The sequence below is a fragment of the Lithobates pipiens genome, unplaced genomic scaffold (assembly GCF_037356315.1).
Source record: "Lithobates pipiens isolate NorthernLeopardFrog02 unplaced genomic scaffold, aLitPip1_a1.2 Scaffold_23, whole genome shotgun sequence".
NCBI classification, from domain to species: Eukaryota; Metazoa; Chordata; class Amphibia; order Anura; family Ranidae; genus Lithobates; species Lithobates pipiens.
The window spans coordinates 172,317,508-172,340,493 of NW_027507785.1; the positions used below are offsets into that span (position 1 = coordinate 172,317,508).

The 22,986-nt window shown below is 44.6% G+C and overlaps 1 protein-coding gene across 2 annotated transcripts in view; it reads left to right on the forward strand.

Moving 5' to 3' along the window:
- The window catches only part of ATF6 (activating transcription factor 6), a 190,994-nt gene that overhangs the window by 37,835 nt on the left and 130,173 nt on the right, over positions 1–22,986 (forward strand). For both annotated transcript variants that reach the window (XM_077452616.1, XM_077452618.1), the window contains exons 4-6: positions 748–851; positions 9,603–9,726; positions 17,002–17,199. In XM_077452616.1, the coding sequence (XP_077308742.1) occupies positions 748–851; positions 9,603–9,726; positions 17,002–17,199 (426 nt within the window). The remainder of the gene's footprint in view (positions 1–747; positions 852–9,602; positions 9,727–17,001; positions 17,200–22,986) is intronic.

Genomic DNA, 22,986 nt, shown 5'->3' on the forward strand with positions numbered 1-22,986 from the left:
TATATTTTCTTTTCATTCATTGAATGTTGGAATAGTTACAGAATAAATCCAGGAACAAAAACATAATATATAACCTGCTAGTTATTTGCTGTGATGACGTGTTGTTTTTTTTTCTTTTCCACTTTTAATTTTTTTATTTTCAATTGGTAATTCCTGGTGTTTCCATAAAATGGACCTGTCACTATTATCACATAGTGTTTGTTCGCCGCTCCTCTGGAGATAAGTAATGAAATGGCAATTTAAAACCATTTTGAAAGTGTACCTTTTTTATTACAGTTACTGGGGTGCGTGTCTTTTCCCCTCCCCCCTCTTAAGCCAAGTGCACATGGGCCAAATGCGGCATCGGCCGGTTCAATAGAGACTGGCCAACATTTGGCCCGTGTGTACTGTAGACGGTTGGATGGGGCGGGATCGAAACAGGTCTGCCAATCGGCTCCTGATTAGTGCTCTCAGGCAATGAATGAGAGTAGTGACTGAAGTGTTCAGAACACAATAGCACAGCAGGGGAGATAGATGTACTAACATCACATTGTTAGTACTGCAGCTCCTCCAGAGCTGTCCGTTTTTTTTTTCGTTCAGCCCTGTTGGCAGTGGTAAAATAACATTAAATACAAATTAATAATTTAAAGTGTGTGATGCGTCTTTGTGATTTAAAAAAATGAGCAGTATGAGACAACTAAGGTGTGGAAATCACACTAAAACCTGAGAAAACCAGACTTGTGAATTATGCATGTCATTTCTTTATAGGAGATTGGAACAATCCAGATCCCCTATCTTGTGCATCTTCCAGCTGTTCTGTTCAGTCTCCTTTGTCTATTGATTCACCAACCTCTTCATCACAGTTTGTGCCGGTAAGGAATTTGTTGCAATGTTATATTCATGCATATGTTAATATTATGCCAGGTGTTTATGATTTAAAATTATTTTTATGGACTATAGACTGAGACAAATTAACCAATCATGTTATGGTGAGTGGACCCCAAGGAACCAAAAAGCCCTCTGCTAGAATCGTATGTACAGGATTGCCGTATAAAAGAGGAAATAAACACATCAGTTTAATGGTTTTCCAGAACCGTTACATTCAAGGCATGCTGTGAATGGTAACTATCATTTTGGCATGTGCTGTCAACTGATTTAAAAACCTATCCAATGGCTGATGTCAGAGCTGATCACATGTCCAGTACCATGGCAATTGCAGATCCGAGACAAACATGGGAACTTTCTTTGGTTCTAAATAATTGGAGGTTTTAGTTATGTAAAAACCTGTCATCAGTCCCTTGACAATTTAAACCTTTTTGTTTTTGTTGGCTGTGTAGTGCAAGTTATGACCTCCTTCCATGAACCCCCTCATTCGTTCATGTAGAAACATCATTAAAGTGATATTAAAGCTTCATTTTTTTTTTTAACTAAAATAATAAACATGTCATACTTACCTGCTATGTGCAATGGTTTTGAACAGAGCAGCCCTGATCCACCTTTTTCTAAAGGTCCACCGTCGTACCTCCAGGCCCCTCCTCTTCGACTAGTGCTTTCTCCCGACCCGCCCAGTCTGTGTCTATTGACACAGACTGAGAGACTCCGCAGCGGGAACCAATGGTTGCTTCTGCTATCAATTTGCCCAATGAGTAGGGAGACAGATGGGAGATCCGCTGCTCTTGTGCACATTGCTGGATAGGATCAGGCTCGGGTAAGAATAGGGGGTGGGGGGACGGGTGGGCATCTCCTGTGCTTTTTTTACCTTAATGCATAGACTGCATTAAGGTAAAAAACCTTGAGGCTTTAGAACCACTTTAAGTCAGCCCTCCTTGTTTCGTCAATCGTACACTTGTACTATCCTGTCCTGCGGCTTCTCAGTTAGTTGTTTGCCTTCTAATTTTTTTTTGTAAGATTCTTCTTTTTAATAGTTTTTCAAAGTATTTAGGCAAACTTTATGATTCATATTCTGGTTTCTTTCCAACTTTTGGTCTCAATTATATATTTTTGTTTCTCCATTTAAAAAAAAAAAAAAAATGATATTTTTAAATATACATACAGTCATAGCCAATAAATGGAAAAATAGCACTGAGATTAAGGCCGCTCTAATTATCTCAAGCGTGCGCGTGTGTGTGCGTGTGTGTGTGTGCGTGTGCGTGTGTGTGTGTGTGGGGGGGGGGGGGGGGTGTTATGATGCATGCACACTTTTAGCCCCAACTTATCTACATTCAAACCTAATGTGCCATGTAATTGCCCATGCACCCAGTGTATCTATCTATCTATCTATCTATCTATCCTCCACATCATTGCCAAGAACATATATAAAGACTTAGTTGTTGATGTGTCACATGTCAGCTTTGCATGCAGTACATATTATCAATGTGTGCATTAATACAGTTAACTGAACACAATATATTTGAAATCATTATTTTTAAGACCCCTCCTTCATATATTGGTATATTTCTTTATCATACATCACGGGACACAGAGTTAGGCTATTATTCATTACCTACTGGGTTATAGGCCATCTCTAGATGAATGGACACTGGTAGACCATAGGTCTTAGGAAGTGATTCCCTGCATAACCCCTCCCATACAGGAAGCACTTCAGCTTTTTTTTTTTTTTTTTTTTTTACCAGTGTCTGCAAATTAGATGGGCACGTTTTCTTGAGCTCCCTGAGCTCCAGGTCTTTAGTCCCACAAACTGTTCTTAAATGAATCAAGGAGTTGACCGATCGGATCTATTTGACACAGGCTTAGATAACTGGTACCTGAGCCTCGCAAAGAAGACGCAAGGATCCGGCGAGGTTTTGCCTGTAATGCGACCTCCGGGCGCTGGACCTGGACACCAGCTGGAATCCTGGACACCACTGAGCTAAGGCATTCCTGCAGGGTGCTATAGAGGTCCAAGGGAGTGGACCTTAATACTTGAAAGGATACTCAGTCCTTCACCCAGTAATGGTTGAAGAATGGGCTCTTAGCTTCTAAGGCTGCCCTGCACCTGGACAGGTAAGTGAAACACCCAAAAGCCCCATAAACACTATCAGTTTTTCTGTTGAGTTTTTCCTTCAGATTTACCAAAACCATATAATATGAGGTCAAACCTTAGGAATTTCAATTTGTATGTAATAAGGCAGGCCCTTGTACTACATGGTTTTGGTAAATCTGAAGGAAAAAGTCAGCAGAAAATCTGATAAGTGTGTATGGGGCTTTATTTACTTATTGTGGGGTGCCTCCAGTGATTGTAACAATCAGTCAAGCTAGCTAGAGGCTGGACCCCTGTGTGCGGTGACCACAGGGGGGAGTTTTTGGGCTAGCTGTGGGTGTTTGCAAAGAGTACACTTTCTTTATTTTTTTATCCTTTTTAAATGATGGTCCGCGCATGAGGGTGCACCATTGCACATCTTTGTTCGTCATGGCGCACGTGCGTTCGCCAAAATATTTAGCAGTTTGCAGTTATTGGCTTCGCCACAGGCGTTGTGCTCACTTGGAGCTGCGCATGCAGTGTAGCCTAATCTGGGCACATGAAGATTGACGTCATGTGAATACAGCCGCGCCAGTTCGCCGGGACCGCGCACGTGCAGAATGTCCCGGCACACAGCCAGCTTATTTAAGTTGTGTATGCCAAGCATGTGGTGCTTCCAGAAGGCAGCCATGGAACAGAGAGCAGGCTCTGAACCAGGCATTTTCAGCGGCTCGTTTCTCCTTAGCCGGGTCACGTGAGTCACCAGGTGTTGCTTGGCAGGCTAAGGTGCTTAGCAGGATTGTTGCAGAGGGGCTTGGTGAGCCCTATTAAGGGGTAATTACAAAACCTAGGTACTCCCTTTTTATAGCTTGCAATGTCTTCAAAAAAGAGGAACAGGGTTTTCACTACAGGGAAAGGCATATCTATGTCAACAGTAGTTCCTGAGGAGCCTAGTAGTATCCCTAGTGTTGTATCCCCTGAGACCAGAGGCTTCCGGGCAGTCTGAGCCGCTGTGCATGTCTGGTATTGTGCCTACAGTCAACGTTGCTGCTTCACCCTTGTTCACCAAGGATGAACCTTCCTCAGCCCTAGATGGGTTAGAGCACAGGATTGATGATATGATTGCCTCCATTACCTCCATTGGAGCAGGAATGGGTTGAGGATAGTGAAGAGCTAATTGCCAAGGATTGAGTGGAGGGGCTGGCAGATGAGTCCTGCTTCTGAGCAATCTGGGCCAGTTGATGTCCAGTTGGTGTCTGCCTCTCATTCGCAGAGGCTTTTGATCCAGACTCTTACCAAGATGGTTTGTTCTGCCTTTTACGTTGCCTCCTACAGAGGTTTGAAGTCCCTGAGGCCTCCTCAGGCCGCACAGGCTTTTCCCTTGCATCCACTGTTGGAACAGGTGGTGTATGCTGATTGTGAACATCCTGACAGTATTTTCTTTCCTCCTTAATAGGCATGCCAGCCGTAGATGCGGCAGTCTCTTCCTTGAACAAGAACTTAACTTGTCCGGTGGATAACACACAGAGCTTGAAGAACCCTGTTGACATAAGAGCGAACAAAAGTCCTGGATGGCTTAACTCCAGGGCAAAAATGCATATAAAAGCAAAGGAGAAGGCCTTCAAAAAATACAAAGTTGAGGGATCATCATCGGCATTTAAAGAATGCAACAAGAAATGTAAGGGTGCAATAAGGATGGCTAAGATAGAACATGAAAAACACATAGAGGAGAGCAGAAAAAAATCCCAAGAAATTCTTTAAGCATGTAAACAGTAAAAAAGGAGGACGGACCATATTGGCCCCATAAAGAATGAGGAACGACATCTGGTTACAAAGGATGGGGAGATAGCAAAGCTATTGAATTTATTCTTATTCTTCTCCCCAGTCTTCATGAGGCAATAGACGGGGGGGGGGGGGGGATTTTTAATTCGATTTTTAATTGTGAAGCAAACAAATAAAACAAAATAACAAAGTCGATGTGCTATTCACCCACCTAAAGTCAATACTTTATAAACCCACCTTTTGCGGCTATCACAGCTACAAGTCTCTTTGGATAAGCCTCTGAGCTTGCCACTGGGATTTTTGCCATTCCTCCTTGCAAAACTGCTCCGGCTCTTCAAGTTGGATGGTTTGCGCTTGTGAGCAGTAATCTTTGTCTGACCAGATTTTCTATTGGATTGAGGTCTGGGCATTGACTAGCCCATTCCAACACATTTGCATGTTTCCCCTAAAACCACGCAAGTGTTGCTTTAGTAGTGTGTTTGGGGCCATTGTCCTGCTGGAAGATGAACCTCCGTCCTAGCCTCAAATCACACACGGTGGTACATGTTTTGCCTGGTCCGTGAGTTTTGGTGGGCGGCAGTCTCTTGCCAGATTTGCTGTTGTGCCATGTTCTTTCCATTTTGTTATGATAGATTTGATGGTGCTCCTAGGGATAATCAAAAATTGTTTATTATTTTATTTTTTATAACCTAACCTGGACTTGTACTTCTCAACAATATTGTCCCTTACTTGTTTGGAGAATTACTTGGTCATGATGGCAGTGTTTGGTTAGTGGTGCCTCTTGCTTAGATGTTGCAGCCTCTGGGGCCTTTCAAAAAGGTGTGTATATGTAATGACATGGTCATGTGACACTTATATTGCACACAGGGGGACATCGTTTCACTAATTATGTGACTTTTGAAGGTAATTGGTTGTACCAGAGCTTTTTATGGGCTTCATAACATACACACATGCCAAGTATTAGTTTTTTATTTCTGAAAAATAGTTTTGTGTATATATTATTCTAATTTTACTTCACCAAATTAGACTTTTGTGTTCTGATCTATCACATATAATTCAGATTAAAACATTGAACTAAGGCTGTAATGTAACAAAATAGGTAAAAAGCCAAGGGAGGTGAATACTTTTGCAAGGCACTGTACAGTGGACTGTGGAAATCAGATTGGCTTTGAGTACAATCAGAGGTCCTTTTTCGGCCCTAACAATATTCTTCCAAAAACCTTTTAGCCTCCCATTCACTGGTCCGAACCTTTTTATGCAGGGGGCAACTTGTTTGCTTCCCCCCCATTAGGTCCCCTATGCGTTTTTGGGACTTAAATTTGGTGCTGCCTGTGTTACAGAAACAACCCTTTGAGCCTATCAAGGAAATTCCATTGGTCTTGCTGTCACGCAAGCTAGCCTTCCCGATGATGGCCATTACCTCGGCTAGAAGGGTGTTGGCGGCCCTTTCGTGCAAGGAGCCTTACTTGATCCTTCACCACAACAAGGTCATGGTACAACCTGTTCCATCCTTTTTGACAAAAGTGGTGTCGGCCTTTCATTTTAAATCGGGACATTGTTTTGCCGCCTTCTCTTTTTTTTTTCTCTCTCTCTCCCTCCGGCGGAAGAGAGACGACTGCATTCCTTGAACGTTGTCTGGGCAGTCAGTCTATTTGCCTAGATCTGTGGAGATCCGGGGAACAGACTCCTTTTTTGTTTTACCAGAAGGGGCAGGCAGCTTCCATTGCCAGTTGGTCATTCAGGCCTATAGTCTGAAACTTAAGGCTCCTCCCTTTAGGGTGAGAGCTCATTCTACCAGGGGTATAGGAACCTCCTGGGCTTTTCGCCATCAGATATCTGAGGCTCAGATTTTTCAGGCTGCTACCTGGTCTTCAGTAAGGATGAGCTCAGGCGTGCTCTTTTAGGAAGTCGCACACACATTTTTCTACCAGCATCAACAAAAATGCTGATAATGTTCTTAAACCATACTGTACAGTTGATGTGCCTTTTTTATGGCTCCAAATGGATTTAACATTTTGTAAAGAATATCCCAAACAAACACTGAAACCTATGTAACTATGTAAGCCTTGAATAACAGATTGCAACAAATTACAGTGATAGATTTATTTTTTGCTATGTAGATCATTTTTACTTTTCCATTTCCAACATTTTAATGTTTTTTGTGATGCTGCAATTCATCTTGGAATCCCTGAAATGAACTGTGCCTTTTTTATTGGGGTATAAGACAAAGTATTGTAACGTGTAATTGCGTATTACAAATAGTTGATGTCTTGTGATTATCCACTGCCCTTCCTCAAAGACTTGTACTCTTCTGCAGTATGTTATCAAATTCTTTACTGTTGCACCTGACTCCTCCCAGACATGGTCATCTCCATTCAGATACCATAAAGTGTGGGTAGTCCTTTTGTCCTGATAGGAGTACAAACTTTTGGCTTGAATAAAGCCGCGTACACACGTAGCCGTCTATCCGACGGACTTAGTTTGGCGGACTTCCCGCCAGACTGCTGGCGGACTTCCCGCCAGACTGTCCGCCGGACTTTCCAAACGGGCTACTTGCCCACACACGGCACTTTTTCAGCGGACTAATACGGCGTACTAAGTCCGCCGTACTATCCGCCCTACTGAATGGACTCGCCCACGCACGCGGAGGAAAGTCCGCTCATTTCGAGCGCGTCTCCAGGTAGGCGGGGCCCGCGAAGGAGACGTCGCTGGCCCCGCCACCTGGTATGGACTTAAAGGGGAACCCCAACGCCCAAAAAAAAAATCGCCGTCGGGTCCCCCCAAGTCCACAACAGACCCTTGTCCGAGCACGCTACCTGGCCGGCCAGGAGAGGAGGGGCGAGCGAGCGCCCCCCCCCCCTCCTGAGCCATGCCAGGCCGCGTTCCCTCAACATGGGGGGTGCCTTGGGGAAGTGGGGGCCGCGCGCCCCCCTCACCCCAAAGCACCTTGTCCCCATGTTGATGAGGACAAGGGCCTCTTCCCGACAACCCTGGCCGTTGGTTGTCGGGGTCTGTTGTGGACTTGGGGGGACCCCCACGCCGATTTTTTTCGGCGTTGGGGTTCCCCTTTAAGTCCATACCAGGTGGCGGGGCTAGCGGCGTCTCCTTCGCAGGCCCCGCCTACCTGGAGACCCGCTCAAAATGAGCGGACTTTTCTCCGGGTGGGAAAAGTCCGTTCATTTCAAAAGTACGGCGGACTGGCACACACACGGCCGGATTGTCCGCCGAAATGCGAGTCCGGCGGGAAGATTGGAGTGCAAAACTACTTTCTAAGTCCGCCGTACTTTCGGGTCAAAAAAGTATGCCGGAGCCTACACACGCGGGGATTGTCCGGCGGACTTGAGTTTGCCGGACTTTTCCACCCGCTTGTTTGATCGTGTGTACACGGCATAAGGATTACTGCATGCACATACAGAGGGGGCTGTATCAGACAGTGAATCATTTTAAGAAGAGTCTGTAAGGCTAGACATACGTGGATCTAAATTTGACCGATTTTTGCCGGGACCTGCCCAATTTCTTTTACAATCTTTTTTATTAAGGTTATGAACCATACAAATATAAAAACCATACAATACAGTAAATTACTGGTACATGATAGTTGGTGACATACATCATTTATTGCAAAGGTACCGGTATAGCGTCATTTTGGGCTCTGATTAGGGCTGGGCGATTTTCGCCGGCTGTTTCTGCCATGTTGTTTTGTGTGTGTGTGTGTGTGTGTATATATATAATATATATATTATATAAAATATGGCTGTGGGAATGCAAAACGTGCTTGAAGCAGGTCCAATGTAGGCCAGTCACTCATTGGCAGGTAAAATTCCACCTGCAAGTGAATTGTAAATGATTAAACTGATGTCAAAGTGGTGGCATCAAAAGAAGCCTAAAGTCTGCAGACTCAGGCCCTAATATGGTATTGTTCACTCTTATTGTAAAATGTAAAAAAAACGGCTGCATATGTTCAGAAAGAAAGCCTATATGGCTTCGGTCTAGTCCATGATGGTCAGGATCGCGGGCGGCTGACTAACAGTTCAACAGCTTCTGCCCTGCACACGGTCACACACCGGAGAGGCTAGGGGACACAGGATGGTCGTGTGTGTGAGGGCAATAATAGGAGGATTAATAGGAGGATTGCACCGAAGGGGAGCTCAGAGCCTCAGACACAGCGCACATGTCTGCTCCCAGAGTCAAGTGGCATTCCAGACACACCCCCTGCTATGGAAACTCTGAAGGGGAAAAAAACAAAAAAATCGATTTGAACTCACAACTCGATTCAACATTAAAATCGTTCCCCCCCCAGCCCTAGCTCTGACAATATATTTCCTAATTATAAAGAATACATCCTCCAAAGAGGAACTGCATGACTAGGAATTGCCCTCGTCTAAGACAAGAGGTCACCCCTGCCATAAATCCTGATCACAGTAGCTGGTCTTTGTGTTTCCACACACAGCCCTCAGACAGGAAGTGGGACCAGCGGTTACAACTAACCGGACAAATTTCAAGCCATGTATGGGCAAGCTGGTTGTATACAAGTCAATCTATTGATCGACTTTTATACAACCAGCTTGTTGGGTTTTTCCTGAATCATCAGTGTTGCTGGACTAATCATTGTATTCTGACAACTGGGAGAGCTACCAGCTGTCAGAATACAATACCACAGCTGGAAGGATCCCCCCCCACCCACCTCAAATGCGTGGCTGGGAGAATTTGCTCATTTTTTGTTTTTCACTCAACCTTCTAGTGAAACAAAAATATATAAATAGTGTATAGTCAGACTACACCACAGCGATGATCTCAGCTGAGAGCGGTCAGGTAAGTAAAATGTATAACATACCCATGGATTTTATTGTCTCTAATATATTTGACATTTGCTTTGTTTTAGGAAGAGATTGATATTTCCTCCAGTGTTCAGATGTCTCCAGTCTCCTTGTACTCGGAACCTTCAAGAAGTCCCAGTTCACCAGAACAGTCTGACGAGAGTCATGTAGTCACAACACCCACCAAAAGTATGTTCCCTTCCTGTAAAAAATAAATACATTTTAAGAAAGCAAGTGAATGTTTTCTGTACAACTTAATGATTGGACCCCTTAGGTTATGAAAGTCATACAGTGCTTTATGCCCCTTCAGGGTTATATGACAGGCTGTTTTTTCATACAGAATATGAGTGTTCTGATTGTTTTCAGTGATATTTTTTTAACTGGTTAATTAACACAATGTTATGTGTTCAAGTTGGGATGAGAGTGGTTGAGATGTCTAAAACAGTATACACAAAACTAAATTTGTCAGGAACCGACCAAGTTTCAGTCTGTGTCTGCCGCCTTCTGTTCAATGGATGCCAGCTTAACAAATTACTTTTGCCAAATGGTCATGCTGAAAAAATGTAATTCAATCAGCTTATTCTGGCGATGGGCTGCAGTGCTAATTTGTGTTCTGATGGGGAGGGGTGAAAGTCCCTGCTGTCAGAATACAAGATACAGTGGGAGAGATCCCCGCATCAACATTGTTTGTGTTGATGCAGGTATCCGAGTCGTCCCCCCCCCCCCCCCCCCTTTTTTTTTCTTTTGTTCAGCCTGCTGGTTGAACACAGAAAAAACTCACGGGGGAGATGTAATAAAACTGGTTCATCTGTGCATAGTAACCAATCAGTGTGTGCACCAGTTTTAAGAAATCACCCAGAAATGTGTTTACCCAGCTTAAGAAATAATAGGATTTTTGTACTCACCGTAAAAAATCCTTTTCTCTGTAATTCACAGACCGACACATCTCCTCTCTGTAACTAAATGGGTTTGTTAGCCTGCCACTAGGAGAACTAGACAAAATTGTAACACAATACACAGAAATGTCAGTACCACCCAGGGGGCGGACCCTGTGCTAACAACTCTCGCTGCTGCCCCAGCAGACTTGGTACGTCAACAAGCAGTATAACGTAGAGAAAGGAGGGGTGGGTGCTGTGTCAGTCGGTGAATTACAGAGAAAAGTATTTTACGGTGAGTACAAAAATCCTATTTTCTCTTATATTCACCGACCGACACAGCTCCTCTCTGTAACTAAATGGGGCGTCCCCAAGCAGTGCCAAACGAGGGGTGGGAAAAAAACAGCATTAAAACTTCATCCACCATGGCAAGTGGGAACTAGTGAAACTAAACCCACAAAAAAACAGCAGTGTACGGAAAAACACACTGCCATATAACTGGGATTCTCAACAGGAGAGATCCCCCAACTCACAACATTTTTGCGGAAGTAATGCAACAGTGCATTAACAAACAATAGTGTGTTTTTATCGAAAAACCAGGAAAAAAAATCTCAATTGCAACTACACGGCCACCTGCAAAACTTTGCTGCCAAAAGAGGTATCAGCCAATGGACTGACGTCTACCTTGTAGAACTGTAAACGTATATGGACAGACGACCAGGTCGCCGCCTTACACACCTGAGCAACCGACGCCCTTTTAGAGTGGGCCGTGACCGAAAAGGGGGGCACCTGCCCCTTCTAGGCGTAGGCTTGTACTACAAGCTGTCTGATCCACCTGGAAATGGTGGCAGACGAAACCTCCATACCCTTCTTTGGACCAGCCACCGAAACAAACGGTGAGTCTGACTTCCAAAAGGGAGCTGTGGCAGACAAATATACTTTTAGAGCCCTAACCACATAGAGAGCGTGAAGGACCACCTCTTTGGGGTGCCTCGGCTTAGGACACAACGATGGTAATTCAATGTCCTCATTGATATGAAAGGCAGAGACCACCTTGGGTAGAAAGGACGGTTGCGGACGCAACACTACCATATCCCTGTGGATTACCAGATAAGGCGACTTGCAGGACAAGGCTGCCAATTCCGAAACCCTCCTGGCCGATGTGATGGCCACTAGGAAAACCACCTTCTGTGAAAGGGTCAACAAGAGAATCTCCCTGATATTCTCAAACGGCGGCTTTTGAAGCGCCGACAACACCAGGTTCAAATCCCACGGAGGTAACGGTGGACGCACCATAGGGACTACATGTCATACACCCTGAACAAAGGTATTCACTAATGCTGGAAAAGGACAGCCAGAGCTGAAATTTGCCCCTTAATGGTGCTCAACGCCAACTTCTGGTCTACACCTTGCTGAAGAAACAGCAGGATTCTGGATATAGAAAAGGAGCGCGGATGCCACCCTTTCTCCCCACACATGGAGATATAGGCCTTCCAGGTACTATGGTATATCTTCCGTGAAGATTTCTGCGCCCGACAGACCCCGGTTCCTCAGCACCTGGCTCTCAATAGCCATGCTGTTAAAGCCAGCAATGGTAAAGCAGGGTGAAAGATTGGACCTTGAGATAGGAGGTCCTCTCGCAGCGGCAGCCGCCAGGGAGCGTCTGCCACCACATGCACCAGGTCTGCGTACCAGGGCCACTGAGGCCAATCTGGGGCAACCAGGATTACTAGAATCCCCTCGGCTTCCACTCTGCGCAGCAGGCGTGGCAACAGTTTTAGCGGAGGAAAGGCGTAGATCAGCTGGTACTGATCCCATGGACTGAATCACCGGGAACCTCAACCACCAGATCAGGGAGTCCCTGACTGGCTGGCTCACCTGGATCTGCCGATCTAGGGACAACGGAGATTTGTCTCATTTTGTCAAGATCTCCTTCTGCAGGACTCTGGTGTGGAACTGGGCATAATGCACCGCCTCGAAGGAGGCTACCATGAGCCCCAGTACTCGCATGCAAAAACTAATAGGAAAATCCCATAGAAAATGGCCGCTGAGGCTAACAAGGGGAACCTGCTCTGCCCTCAGCCAAAATGGCCGTCAGACAGCGCCATGCAGTGACAAGAAAAATCCCAGAACAGCGCTGCCTTCAACCAGCAAAAATACCTCCACAGACACCTTTTTGGGACCCCCACATCGGGACTAGGACCAACGCTAGCTGCACAGACCCCCCCTACAGGTGAGAGACCCAGCGATCCCCATACACACACCGCCCCCCTGGGAAGGAGGGAAAATAGGGATGTGGGAGAGAAGAGAAGGAGGTGAGGTGGCCCCCGAATCGACCTCCCAGGGAATGCCCAGCTGCTCAACCCCCCGAGGGAGGGAGAGCCGTACTTGCCAGTCCTGAAGAGCTGGGAGACATTCCATCACAGACCCACTCCTGCACAGTTACAGGGTGGCTGCTGGCCCGGTATACTGGGATCCAGACATCAGTAGCCAAGTCATATGTCTACCCCAGAGTATTGAAGCTCACCGACCACCTCTGGAGCTGAGGTATGTCATGGCCTGCCGAGCCTTAGCTGCGACCTGCACACACTCAATGGCCGGACTGGGGGGACTACAAGGATAACTCAACCAGCCTGCCACCCAGCTGGCAGTTGATAGAAGATCCCAGGATCTTTCATCTTGCGCAAAAGTATAAATCCTGCATTTAAAAAAATGGACTAAAGGGCCCGCAGGGTTCCTAGGTCATTCTCCTTCACTAGGCAAATTAAAACTGAGTCTGCTGGGGCAGCAGGGAGGGTTGTTAGCACAGGGTCTGCCCCCCCCGGGGCGGGACTAAAGTTCTGTGTATTGTGTTACAATTTTTGCCTACTTATTCTAATGGCAGGCTAACAAACCCATTTAGTTACAGAGAGGAGCTGTGTCGGTTGGTGAATATAAGAGAAATTAACACTTCAGGGGAAAGAAGCCATTGAGGTGAGCGCACATCCATTATCACATGGGTGAAAAGAGCGGTGAGTTATAAGATTGGAGCACAACATGGGAAAAGCGCATGAAGAAAATATTGCGGTGGGTGTGGATTGTTTCACACATGTTGATGTTATGGATGTGTTAAAGCACACATTGGACTTTTGGCACATTTAATGTGTTTATGCACAAGCTTGTGACTAATGAACGGTTTTTGATTTTTAACATTTTTTTTTTATTATTACATTTTCAGCGGTTCAAAAGGCAACAATTCAAGTAGAACAAAATCTCTCAAGTGCAAAGATCAATACAAATGGTATCAAAAAATATAGGTGCAAACAACATATTTTAAAAATAATAGGCATGTTAAACTAACAGACTTATGACACCATAGAACGAATTTTCCACCAGATATACGTCTTTCTGACATAGAAATTATAGGTGAAGTGAAAGGCACAAGAGGCAACAACCATCATACTGATTATAATAGAGGAGGTTTTGCCTCCTAATGTTGTTTTGGAGATGAGGAATGAGAGAGAAAGCATTGCCTGTATTGGCAGAAAAGGTGAGGTGGTCTGCCTCAGGACTCGCTAGTCAATAGAAATATATATCTTGCCACTGGATCCCACGTCTTGTCAAATTTTGCGGTGGTGCTATGGAGGGTACAGGTGAGCATATTAACCATAATCCAAATAAGCTTGCGTTTTGATGCATTCACATGGTGCCACATCCTGCTTCCAGTGTTTTGCTATCATTATCCTGACAGCTAAAGTCATAATCAAAATCAACCGCCTAGAGTTCTTCGGGACTTTAGGGGGTAATTTCTGGAATAAAGCCAGTTTAGGAGGTCTGAGAATATGTACCCCTGAGACCTGACTGGAGAGGAGAGACACAGAACAGAGTTCTGCCTATGTAAACAAGGCAGAGTTCTGATCTTGTCAGCAGGGATGTGATGAATAAAATCCATCTCATCCCTTAGTAAAAAAACAGCACACAAAAACACTGGTTAGGCACACATTTAACTCTTTGATCGCTCTAGATGTTTACACCCATTCCCAGCCAGTGTCATTAGTACCATGACGGTGCATATTTTTAGCACTGATCACTGTATTTAGTGTCAATGGTCCCCACAAAATATCAGTTAGTGTTAGATTGTCTGCCGCTATATCGCAGTCCCGCTAGAAGTCGTTGATCACCGCTATTACTAGTATGTGTAAAAATCAAATAAATAAATTCCAGTGTATATCCCTATAGTTTGTCGGCGCTATAACTTTTGCGCAAACAAATTAATATATTCTTATTGGGATTTTTTTTCCCCCCAAATATATGTAGCAGAATATATAAATGTATTCAATTTATAAATTGTCAAAAATGTTAATTTTTTTAAATTTGTCATTATTTTTTGTTTATAGCTCAAAAAATAACCCAGTGGGGATCAAATACCACAAAAGAAAGCTCTACTTGTGGGGAAAAAAATTACATTTTAATTTTACGTACAGCATTGCATGACCCAAATTTTGTCAAAGTATTACAGTGCCGTATCGCAATAATATGGCCTGGTCATGAAGGGGTAAATCTTCCGGGGGTCAAGTGGTTATTGTACATATCCCATAAAGCAAAGAAACCATCGCTACAACACCAATTTACTACAGAATTATGTACAATATTTTTTTCACACAGATAAAAAATGTTTTTTGTCTTTTTCGTGAGCTTTTCAAAGAAATTTCCTTCTCAGGGAAAGTACTGAATGTGCAACTATTTGAAAACGTGTTCCAGTTCAGTATTTTGTCAAATTTAGAATGGGCAATCTATTATCAGTCCTTTTTTAGTGAGGGCTCGTTTTTTCACCAGAGACAGTTAAGTGCATTTTTACACTCAGTATGAATGCATATGCAAAAAACAAAACAAAAAAAACCCCATACAAACAAGGCCAAATAGTCCCTGAGGCCACCTAGCAGACCTAGTGCATACTGTAAGTGTCCAGTGGTTGATTCGCTGCCTAACCCTGTGGCTGTTGTTGATCATTGGTCAGTTTGGAGCAACCGAGTACCAGTGACAGTTTTTTACTTTCACTTTCAGTACCTTGAAAGTACGCTTAAGGACTAAAAAATACATGACATACATGCTGTAGTCCTGTTACTAGCATTGCAACCAGATTTAATGCAAAGTTTTACCTATACCAATTATATGACTTTGAGATTGGTGGAGATTTGCACCCCAGTAAATTTTAAATGCACTAATGCTCTCCCAAATGAAACCGATTATTGCTCCCTTGTGCTATCCAAAATGAAAAATACTTTTTTGCCTTTTTAGATCTTCTTTACACTCTTTGACTGCAATCAAGTGTTCTATATTTAACTATTTATGACATTATGGAAAATAGTGATGCTTTGTCTTGTGAGACAGAGGGCTCTTTCACCTATAAAATGCTGGGATTAGTTGTGTAAAGCGTATAGTTTTATATGCATCTCAAAGCAACAATATAGGAAGCAATGTTTAGTGGTTTACAAATAAAAGTACAACAGCTACATAAAGTCCTTAGAAGATTTGTGCCATTCTAAACTTGAGTACTTCAGGCATGTTTTATATGCAGTCTAATGCTAACAGCCAGCAAGAACCTACATTCTGTGCAGAAAAAACAGGCCTGTGTAAATGAAGACTACAATTTATGCCGTGTACACACGGCCGGACTTTTCGACAGCAAAGGTCCGATGGAACGAATCCGGTGGACAATTTGATCGTCTGTGGGCTTCATCGGACCTTTGCTGTTGAAAAATCAGACAGACTTTAGATTTAGAACATGTTTCAAATCTTTCCGACGGACTCGAGTCCGGACGAAAAATCCGTTCGTCTGTATGCTAGTCTGACATGCGAAAACCGACGCTAGGGCAGCTATTGGCTACTGGCTATGAACTTCCTTATTCTGGTCCGGTCGTATGTCATCACGGTTGAATCTGTGGGACTTTGGTGTGATTGTGTGTGGCCAAGTCCGTTAGTTCGGAAAGTCCATCAGAAGTCCATCTGGAAGACCGTCGGACCTAGTCTGCCAGAAAGTCCGGTTGTGTGTACGCGGCATAAGTCAGTTATTTTCATTGTAAATAGTTGAACACATTGCAGAGATCTCAGTGATTTTTGACATGCTAGGACATTAAAAATGTAATAACGTTTTAGAAGCACTTTTATAGGTCCTACCGCACAGATTTGGAGAGTTGGACGGGAGTATTGTTCCTCTCATTACTGACAGGAACGCCGATTCAGGATTACTGGGATTACTGCTGTAGGCAAATGCCTCTCATTGTAATTTACTGGTTGGTTTAAAGGGAAACTGGTGGCTGCAGGTCTGATGTTTACAGCACACCTACACTTCTGTTAGGCTATGCCTGTATGATCCTAATCCTATGTGCTGCATTTCAATCCTAAACTCGTCTGTTGCCATTGTTCATGTTTACCTTTCTCAGCACTGCAATACAATCCTTGTAGTATCAATAGCACCAGCTCTAGCAGCTATCCAAATGGCATAGTGGCACATAGCTGGTATGAGACCAGAACTCATCATTTTATTTCTTATTTTTTTAACTGAATATTGGATGCAACCTTAGAGTTCAACTGTTTGTTTTATCTATAGGCAAAACACCAGAAAAGAAGAGAAAACTTCCATCTGTGGTGCCAAAGGCAGCCATTCAGCCAAAAGCCATTCTGATTCCTAACACTGCAAATATCCAGCCTGCCTCAGGAAGCACTGCTAAAACCATCATATTTCAGCCACTTACAACACTGCTGCAAAAACAGCCTCTGATTGCCATTCAGCCAGCACCACCAGCCGGTAAGCAGAGATTTGGTAGTTGCCATTAATTATGCTATTAACCACTTCCCGACCAGCGCACGACGATGTACGTCGACAGAATGGCACGGGCAGGCATATTGGCGTACAGGTACGTCCAATATTCAATGCCGCCCTGCCATCGGGAGCGCGCCGCCGGTGGCACACTCCCGCGCTGGTCGGGACCCCCGTGAGTCCGGTCGCGGGACCCGCGGAATCGATCGCCGCGGGCATCCCCGCGATCGTCTCACGGAGCGGCCGAATGGAGGAAATGCTGTGTAAACAACATTTCTCCATTCTGCCTAGCAACTAGTGACGCTGATCTCTGCTCCATGTGATTGGAGCAGAGATCAGTGTTCACTAAATGAAAGCCCAACCCCCCCACAGTTAGTAACACACCCCTACGAACACTTAACCCCTACACTACCACCCACTGGTTAACCCTTTCACTGCCAGTGTCATTTACACAGGAATCACTGCATTTATATAGCAGTGATTACTGTATAAATGACAATGGTCCCAAAAATGTGTCAAAAATGTCCGATCGGTCCCCCACAATGTCGCAGTCACAATAAAAAAATCGCTGATCGCCGCCATTACTAGTAAAAAAAAAAATGATAAAAAATTATTAATAAAAATGCTATAAAACTATCCCTATTTTGTAAACGCTATAACTTTTGCACAAACCAATCAATAATCGCTTATTGCAATTTTTTTTACCAAAAATATGTAGAAGAATACGTATCGGCCTAAACTGAGGGAAAAAAATGTTTTTTTATATATTTTTGGGGGATATTTATTATAACAAAAAGTTAAAAAAATGCGTTTATTTCAAAATTGTCGCTCTATTTTTGTTTATAGCGCAAAAAATAAAAACCGCAGGGGTGATCAAATACCACCAAAAGAAAGCTCTATTTGTGGGAAAAAAAGGACGTCAATTTTGTTTGGGAGCCACGTCGCATGACCACGCAATTGTCAGTTAAAGCGACGCAGTGCCGAATCGCAAAAAGTGGTCTGGTCTTTGACCAGCAAAATGGTCCGGTCTGCAAGTGGTTAAAAAGCTATGCTCTTCTTTTGGGACAGTCACACTAGTGGATTTACAGGATGACCAAAATACTTAGTCATTCAGTTACTCACCTTCTGGGCAAAAAGATGCAAAATCTTTGTCACTGTTAAAGTAGATTTAAACCCATTGGCAAAAGTCGCATTTAAGCTTTAAAATGTTAATGTCATTTCAGAAGTTGTTTTTATTCTTAATAAATATGCAGCTTTTAGTAAAATGTGGCAATTATGCTAAAAGGGTATGAAACTTGGTTGTGAGATGACAACTGTCTCCTAATTGTAGTTCCATTTTGATAATCTGTATTCCTCAGGTTGGCACTACAAGCAGCTGTTCCAACACACATTGCATAGGTCCCCTGTTGTCATGATTAGGAAGCTGCTACAGAACAATGATGTGCAGCAGACTGATGCGAGAGCATGTAGATAAGAATTGGCTGCAGAGAGGATGCAAGATATTAGCACGGCTAAAAACTGTCTCCTCTGCCATAAACTAGGCAAGATGTAACCGGCTTTAACCAACCACTTAGGCCCCTTTCACACATGCGGACAGTATGTCTGTATTTCATCCATCCGTCTGCAGGTGAAATACGGACATACATGCATCCCTATGGGATAGCGGGTGTCTGCAGATAAACATCCGCTGACACCCGTTATCGTCCATTTATGCAATGGTCCGATTCTGCAGATGGAGCAAAATCCTATTTTTCTATCTGTCTGCAGAGCGTATCGGAGGAGAGCGGAGATCTGAGATCTGACAGGGTGGTCCCTGCTCAGGGGGGATAAACAGAGCAATCTCCGCTGAGCAAGCGGATCATCACGGGGCGGATCATTACAGATCCGTCCCGTGTGAAAGGGGCCTTGCTGTGACTGTTCAGAAATTCCCAAACTATTTTAAGGGATGGTTGCACTTCTTTTTATCATTTTAACCACTTGCCGACCGCCGCACGCCGATGTACGTCGGCAGAATGGCACGGGCAGGCATAAGCACGTACATGTACGTGATTTGCCTCCCGCGGGTCGGGGGCCCGATCGGGCCCCCGCCCGGTGCCTGCGGCGGTCGGTTTTCGTTCGGGAGCGATCCCGGACGAGGGGACGGCCATTCATTCATGGCCACCCCCTCGCGATCGCTCCCGACGAATGGAAATCCCCGGTGACATCACTTCCTCTCCTGTAATGTAAACACAGGAGAGGAAGTGATGTATTCTCTCCTCCGTGTCGGTATTTTTCGTTCCGACACGGAGGAGAGCGGATCAGTGAGTTGCACCAACACATCCCACACACAGTAGAACATGCCAGGCACACTCACACCCCCCCTTTACCCCCCGATCACCCCCCCAATTACCCCTGCCCCCCAGTCACAGTGACACCAATGTCATTTTTTTTTTTTTTTTTTTTTTTTTTTTGCATTGGTGTCATTTGTGACTGTAATAACTGTTAGGGCAGTTAGGGTTAGCCCCCTTTAGTTCTAATGTACCCCCCTAACCCCCCCAATAAAGGTTTAACCCCGTGATCACCCCCCGTCGCCAGTGTCACTAAGGCTGGGTTCACATTGCAGCGGTTTATGAGAACGAATGTGATTCGCACCGCACTGCAGTGCAAATCACATCCGATCTCTGTGCGATTCGAGTTCAGCCATTCGCCGCACCCGCCGCACCCGCCACACCCGCCGCACCCGCCGCAAATTCGCACGGGACCCTTTTTTTGGCCCGCAGCAGAATCGGATCGCATGGGTGTTCACACCATGCGATCCGAGTTTGCAGATCGCACTGCGATATGCGAACTGATCTGGGGGTGTCAGTAACATTTCACTGACACTCCCAGCAGTTCGCATAGGGCAGTGTGAACTGCCGCCGGGAGGCATGCGATGCGGGAACCCGCCGCGGATTCGCGGCGTTTCCGCATCGCTCCAGTGTGAACCCAGCCTAATAAGCGATCATTTTTCTGATCGCCGTATTAGTGTCACAGGTGACGCTAGTTAGGCAGGTAGGTATTTAGGTTCGCCGCAGCTTTTTATAGCGCTAGGGACCCCCATATACTACCGCATAAAGCCCCCTGATTGCCCCCTAGTTAACCCTTTCACCAGTGATCACCATATAACTGTTACAGGTGACGCTGGTTGGTTAGTTATTTTTTTATAGTTTCAGGGCACCCGCCATTTATTACCTAATAAAGGTTTAACCCCCTGATCACCCGGCAGGTGTCATTTGTGACTAATAACTGTTAGGGCAGTTAGGGTTAGCCCCCTTTAGTTCTAAGGTACCCCCCTAACCCCCCCAATAAAGGTTTAACCCCGTGATCACCCCCCGTCGCCAGTGTCACTAAGGCTGGGTTCACATTGCAGCGGTTTATGAGAACGGATGTGATTCGCACCGCACTGCAGTGCAAATCACATCCGATCTCTGTGCGATTCGAGTTCAGCTATACAGATAGTATGGCTGAATTCGTGTCGCACCCGCCGCACCCGCCGCAAACTCGCACGGGACCCTTTTTTTGGTCCGCAGCAGAATCGGATCGCATGGGTGTTCACACCATGCGATCCAAGTTTGCAGATCGCACTGCGATATGCGAACTGATCTGGGGGTGTCATTAACATTTCACTGACACTCCCAGCAGTTCGCATAGGGCAGTGTGAACTGCCGCCGGGAGGCATGCGATGCGGGAACCCGCCGCGCATTCGTGGCGTTCCCGCATCGCTCCAGTGTGAACCCAGCCTAATAAGCGATCGTTTTTCTGATCGCTGTATTAGTGTCACAGGTGACGCTAGTTAGGCAGGTAGGTATTTAGGTTCGCCGCAGCTTTTTATAGCGCCAGGGACCCCCATATACTACCGCATAAAGCCCCCTGATTGCCCCCTAGTTAACCCTTTCACCAGTGATCACCATATAACTGTTACAGGTGACGCTGGTTGGTTAGTTATTTTTTTATAGTTTCAGGGCACCCGCCATTTATTACCTAGTCTCACTAGTGTACCCCTAAATTTAGGGGTGTCTACTTTCTAAAATGGGGTCATTTGGGGGGGGGGGTTTGTGCCATCTTGGCATTTTATGGCCTTCAAAACTGTAACGCCCTTAGAAAGCCTGAAGGCGGTGCTTGGTTTTTGGGGCCCCGTACGCGGCTAGGCTCCCAAAAAGTCCCACATATGTGGTATCCCCGTACTCGGGAGAAGCAGCAGAATTTATTTTGGGGTGTCATTTCACATATGCCCATGGCATGCGTGAGCAATATATCATTTAGTGACAACTTTGTGAAAAAAAAAAAAAGTTTGTAATTTTCCCGCAACTTGTGGCAAAATATAAAATATTCCATGGACTCAACATGCCTCTCAGCAAATAGCTTGGGGTGTCTACTTTCTAAAATGGGGTCATTTGTGGGGGTTTTGTGCCATCTTGGCATTTTATGGCCTTCAAAACTGTAATAGGTAGTGAGAAGTGAACTCAAAAAATTACGCCCTTAGAAAGCCTGAAGGCGGTGCTTGGTTTTCGGGGCCCCGTACGCGGCTAGGCTCCCAAAAAGTCCCACATATGTGGTATCCCCGTACTCAGGAGAAGCAGCAGAATTTATTTTGGGGTGTCATTTCACATATGCCCATGGCATGCATGAGCAATATATCATTTAGTGACAACTTTGTGAAAAAAAAAAAAAAAAAAAAAAAGTTTGTAATTTTCCCGCAACTTGTGGCAAAATATAAAATATTCCATGGACTCAACATGCCTCTCAGCAAATAGCTTGGGGTGTCTACTTTCTAAAATGGGGTCATTTGTGGGGGTTTTGTGCCATCTTGGCATTTTATGGCCTTCAAAACTGTAATAGGTAGTGAGGCGTGAAATCAAAAATTTACGCCCTTAGAAAGCCTGAAGGCGGTGCTTGGTTTTCGGGGCCCTGTACGCGGCTAGGCTCCCAAAAAGTCCCACATATGTGGTATCCCCGTACTCAGGAGAAGCAGCAGAATTTATTTTGGGGTGTCATTTCACATACGCCCATAGCATGTGTGAGCAATATATCATTTAGTGACAACTTTGTGTAAAAAAAAAAAAAAAATTTTTTTTTTGTCATTATTCAATCGCTTGAGGCAAAAAAATAAAATATTCAATGGGCTCAACATGCCTCTTATCAATTTCCTTAGGGGGTCTACTTTCCAAAATGGGGTCATTTGGGGGGGTTTTGTACTGCCCTGTCATTTTAGCACCTCAAGAAATGAGATAGGCAGTCGTAAACTAAAAGCTGCGTAAATTCCAGAAAACGTACCTTAGTTTGTAGATGTGACAACTTTTGCGCAAACCAATAAATATACAATTATTGACTTTTTTTTTACCAAAGACATGTGGCTGAATACATTTTGTCCTAAATGTATGACTAAAATTGAGTTTTTGGATTTTTCTAATAACAAAAAGTAGAAAATATCATTTTTTTTCAAAATTTGCGGTCTTTTTACGTTTATATCGCAAAAAATAAAAATCGCAGAGGCAATCAAATACCATCAAAAGAAAGCTCTATTTGTGGGAAGAAAAGGACGCAAATTTTGTTTGGGTACAACATTGCATGACCGCGCAATTACCAGTTAAAGCAGCGCAGTGCCAAAGTGTAAAAAGACCTCTGGTCATTTACCAGCAAAATGGTCCGGTCTGAAAGTGGTTAATCAGTGCAACTAGAATTGGGAAGACAGTCCTGCACTTCAAAATAAGTCAGCTGTGGCAGTTTCTGCATTTTCATTATCATAGGCTTCTTTTG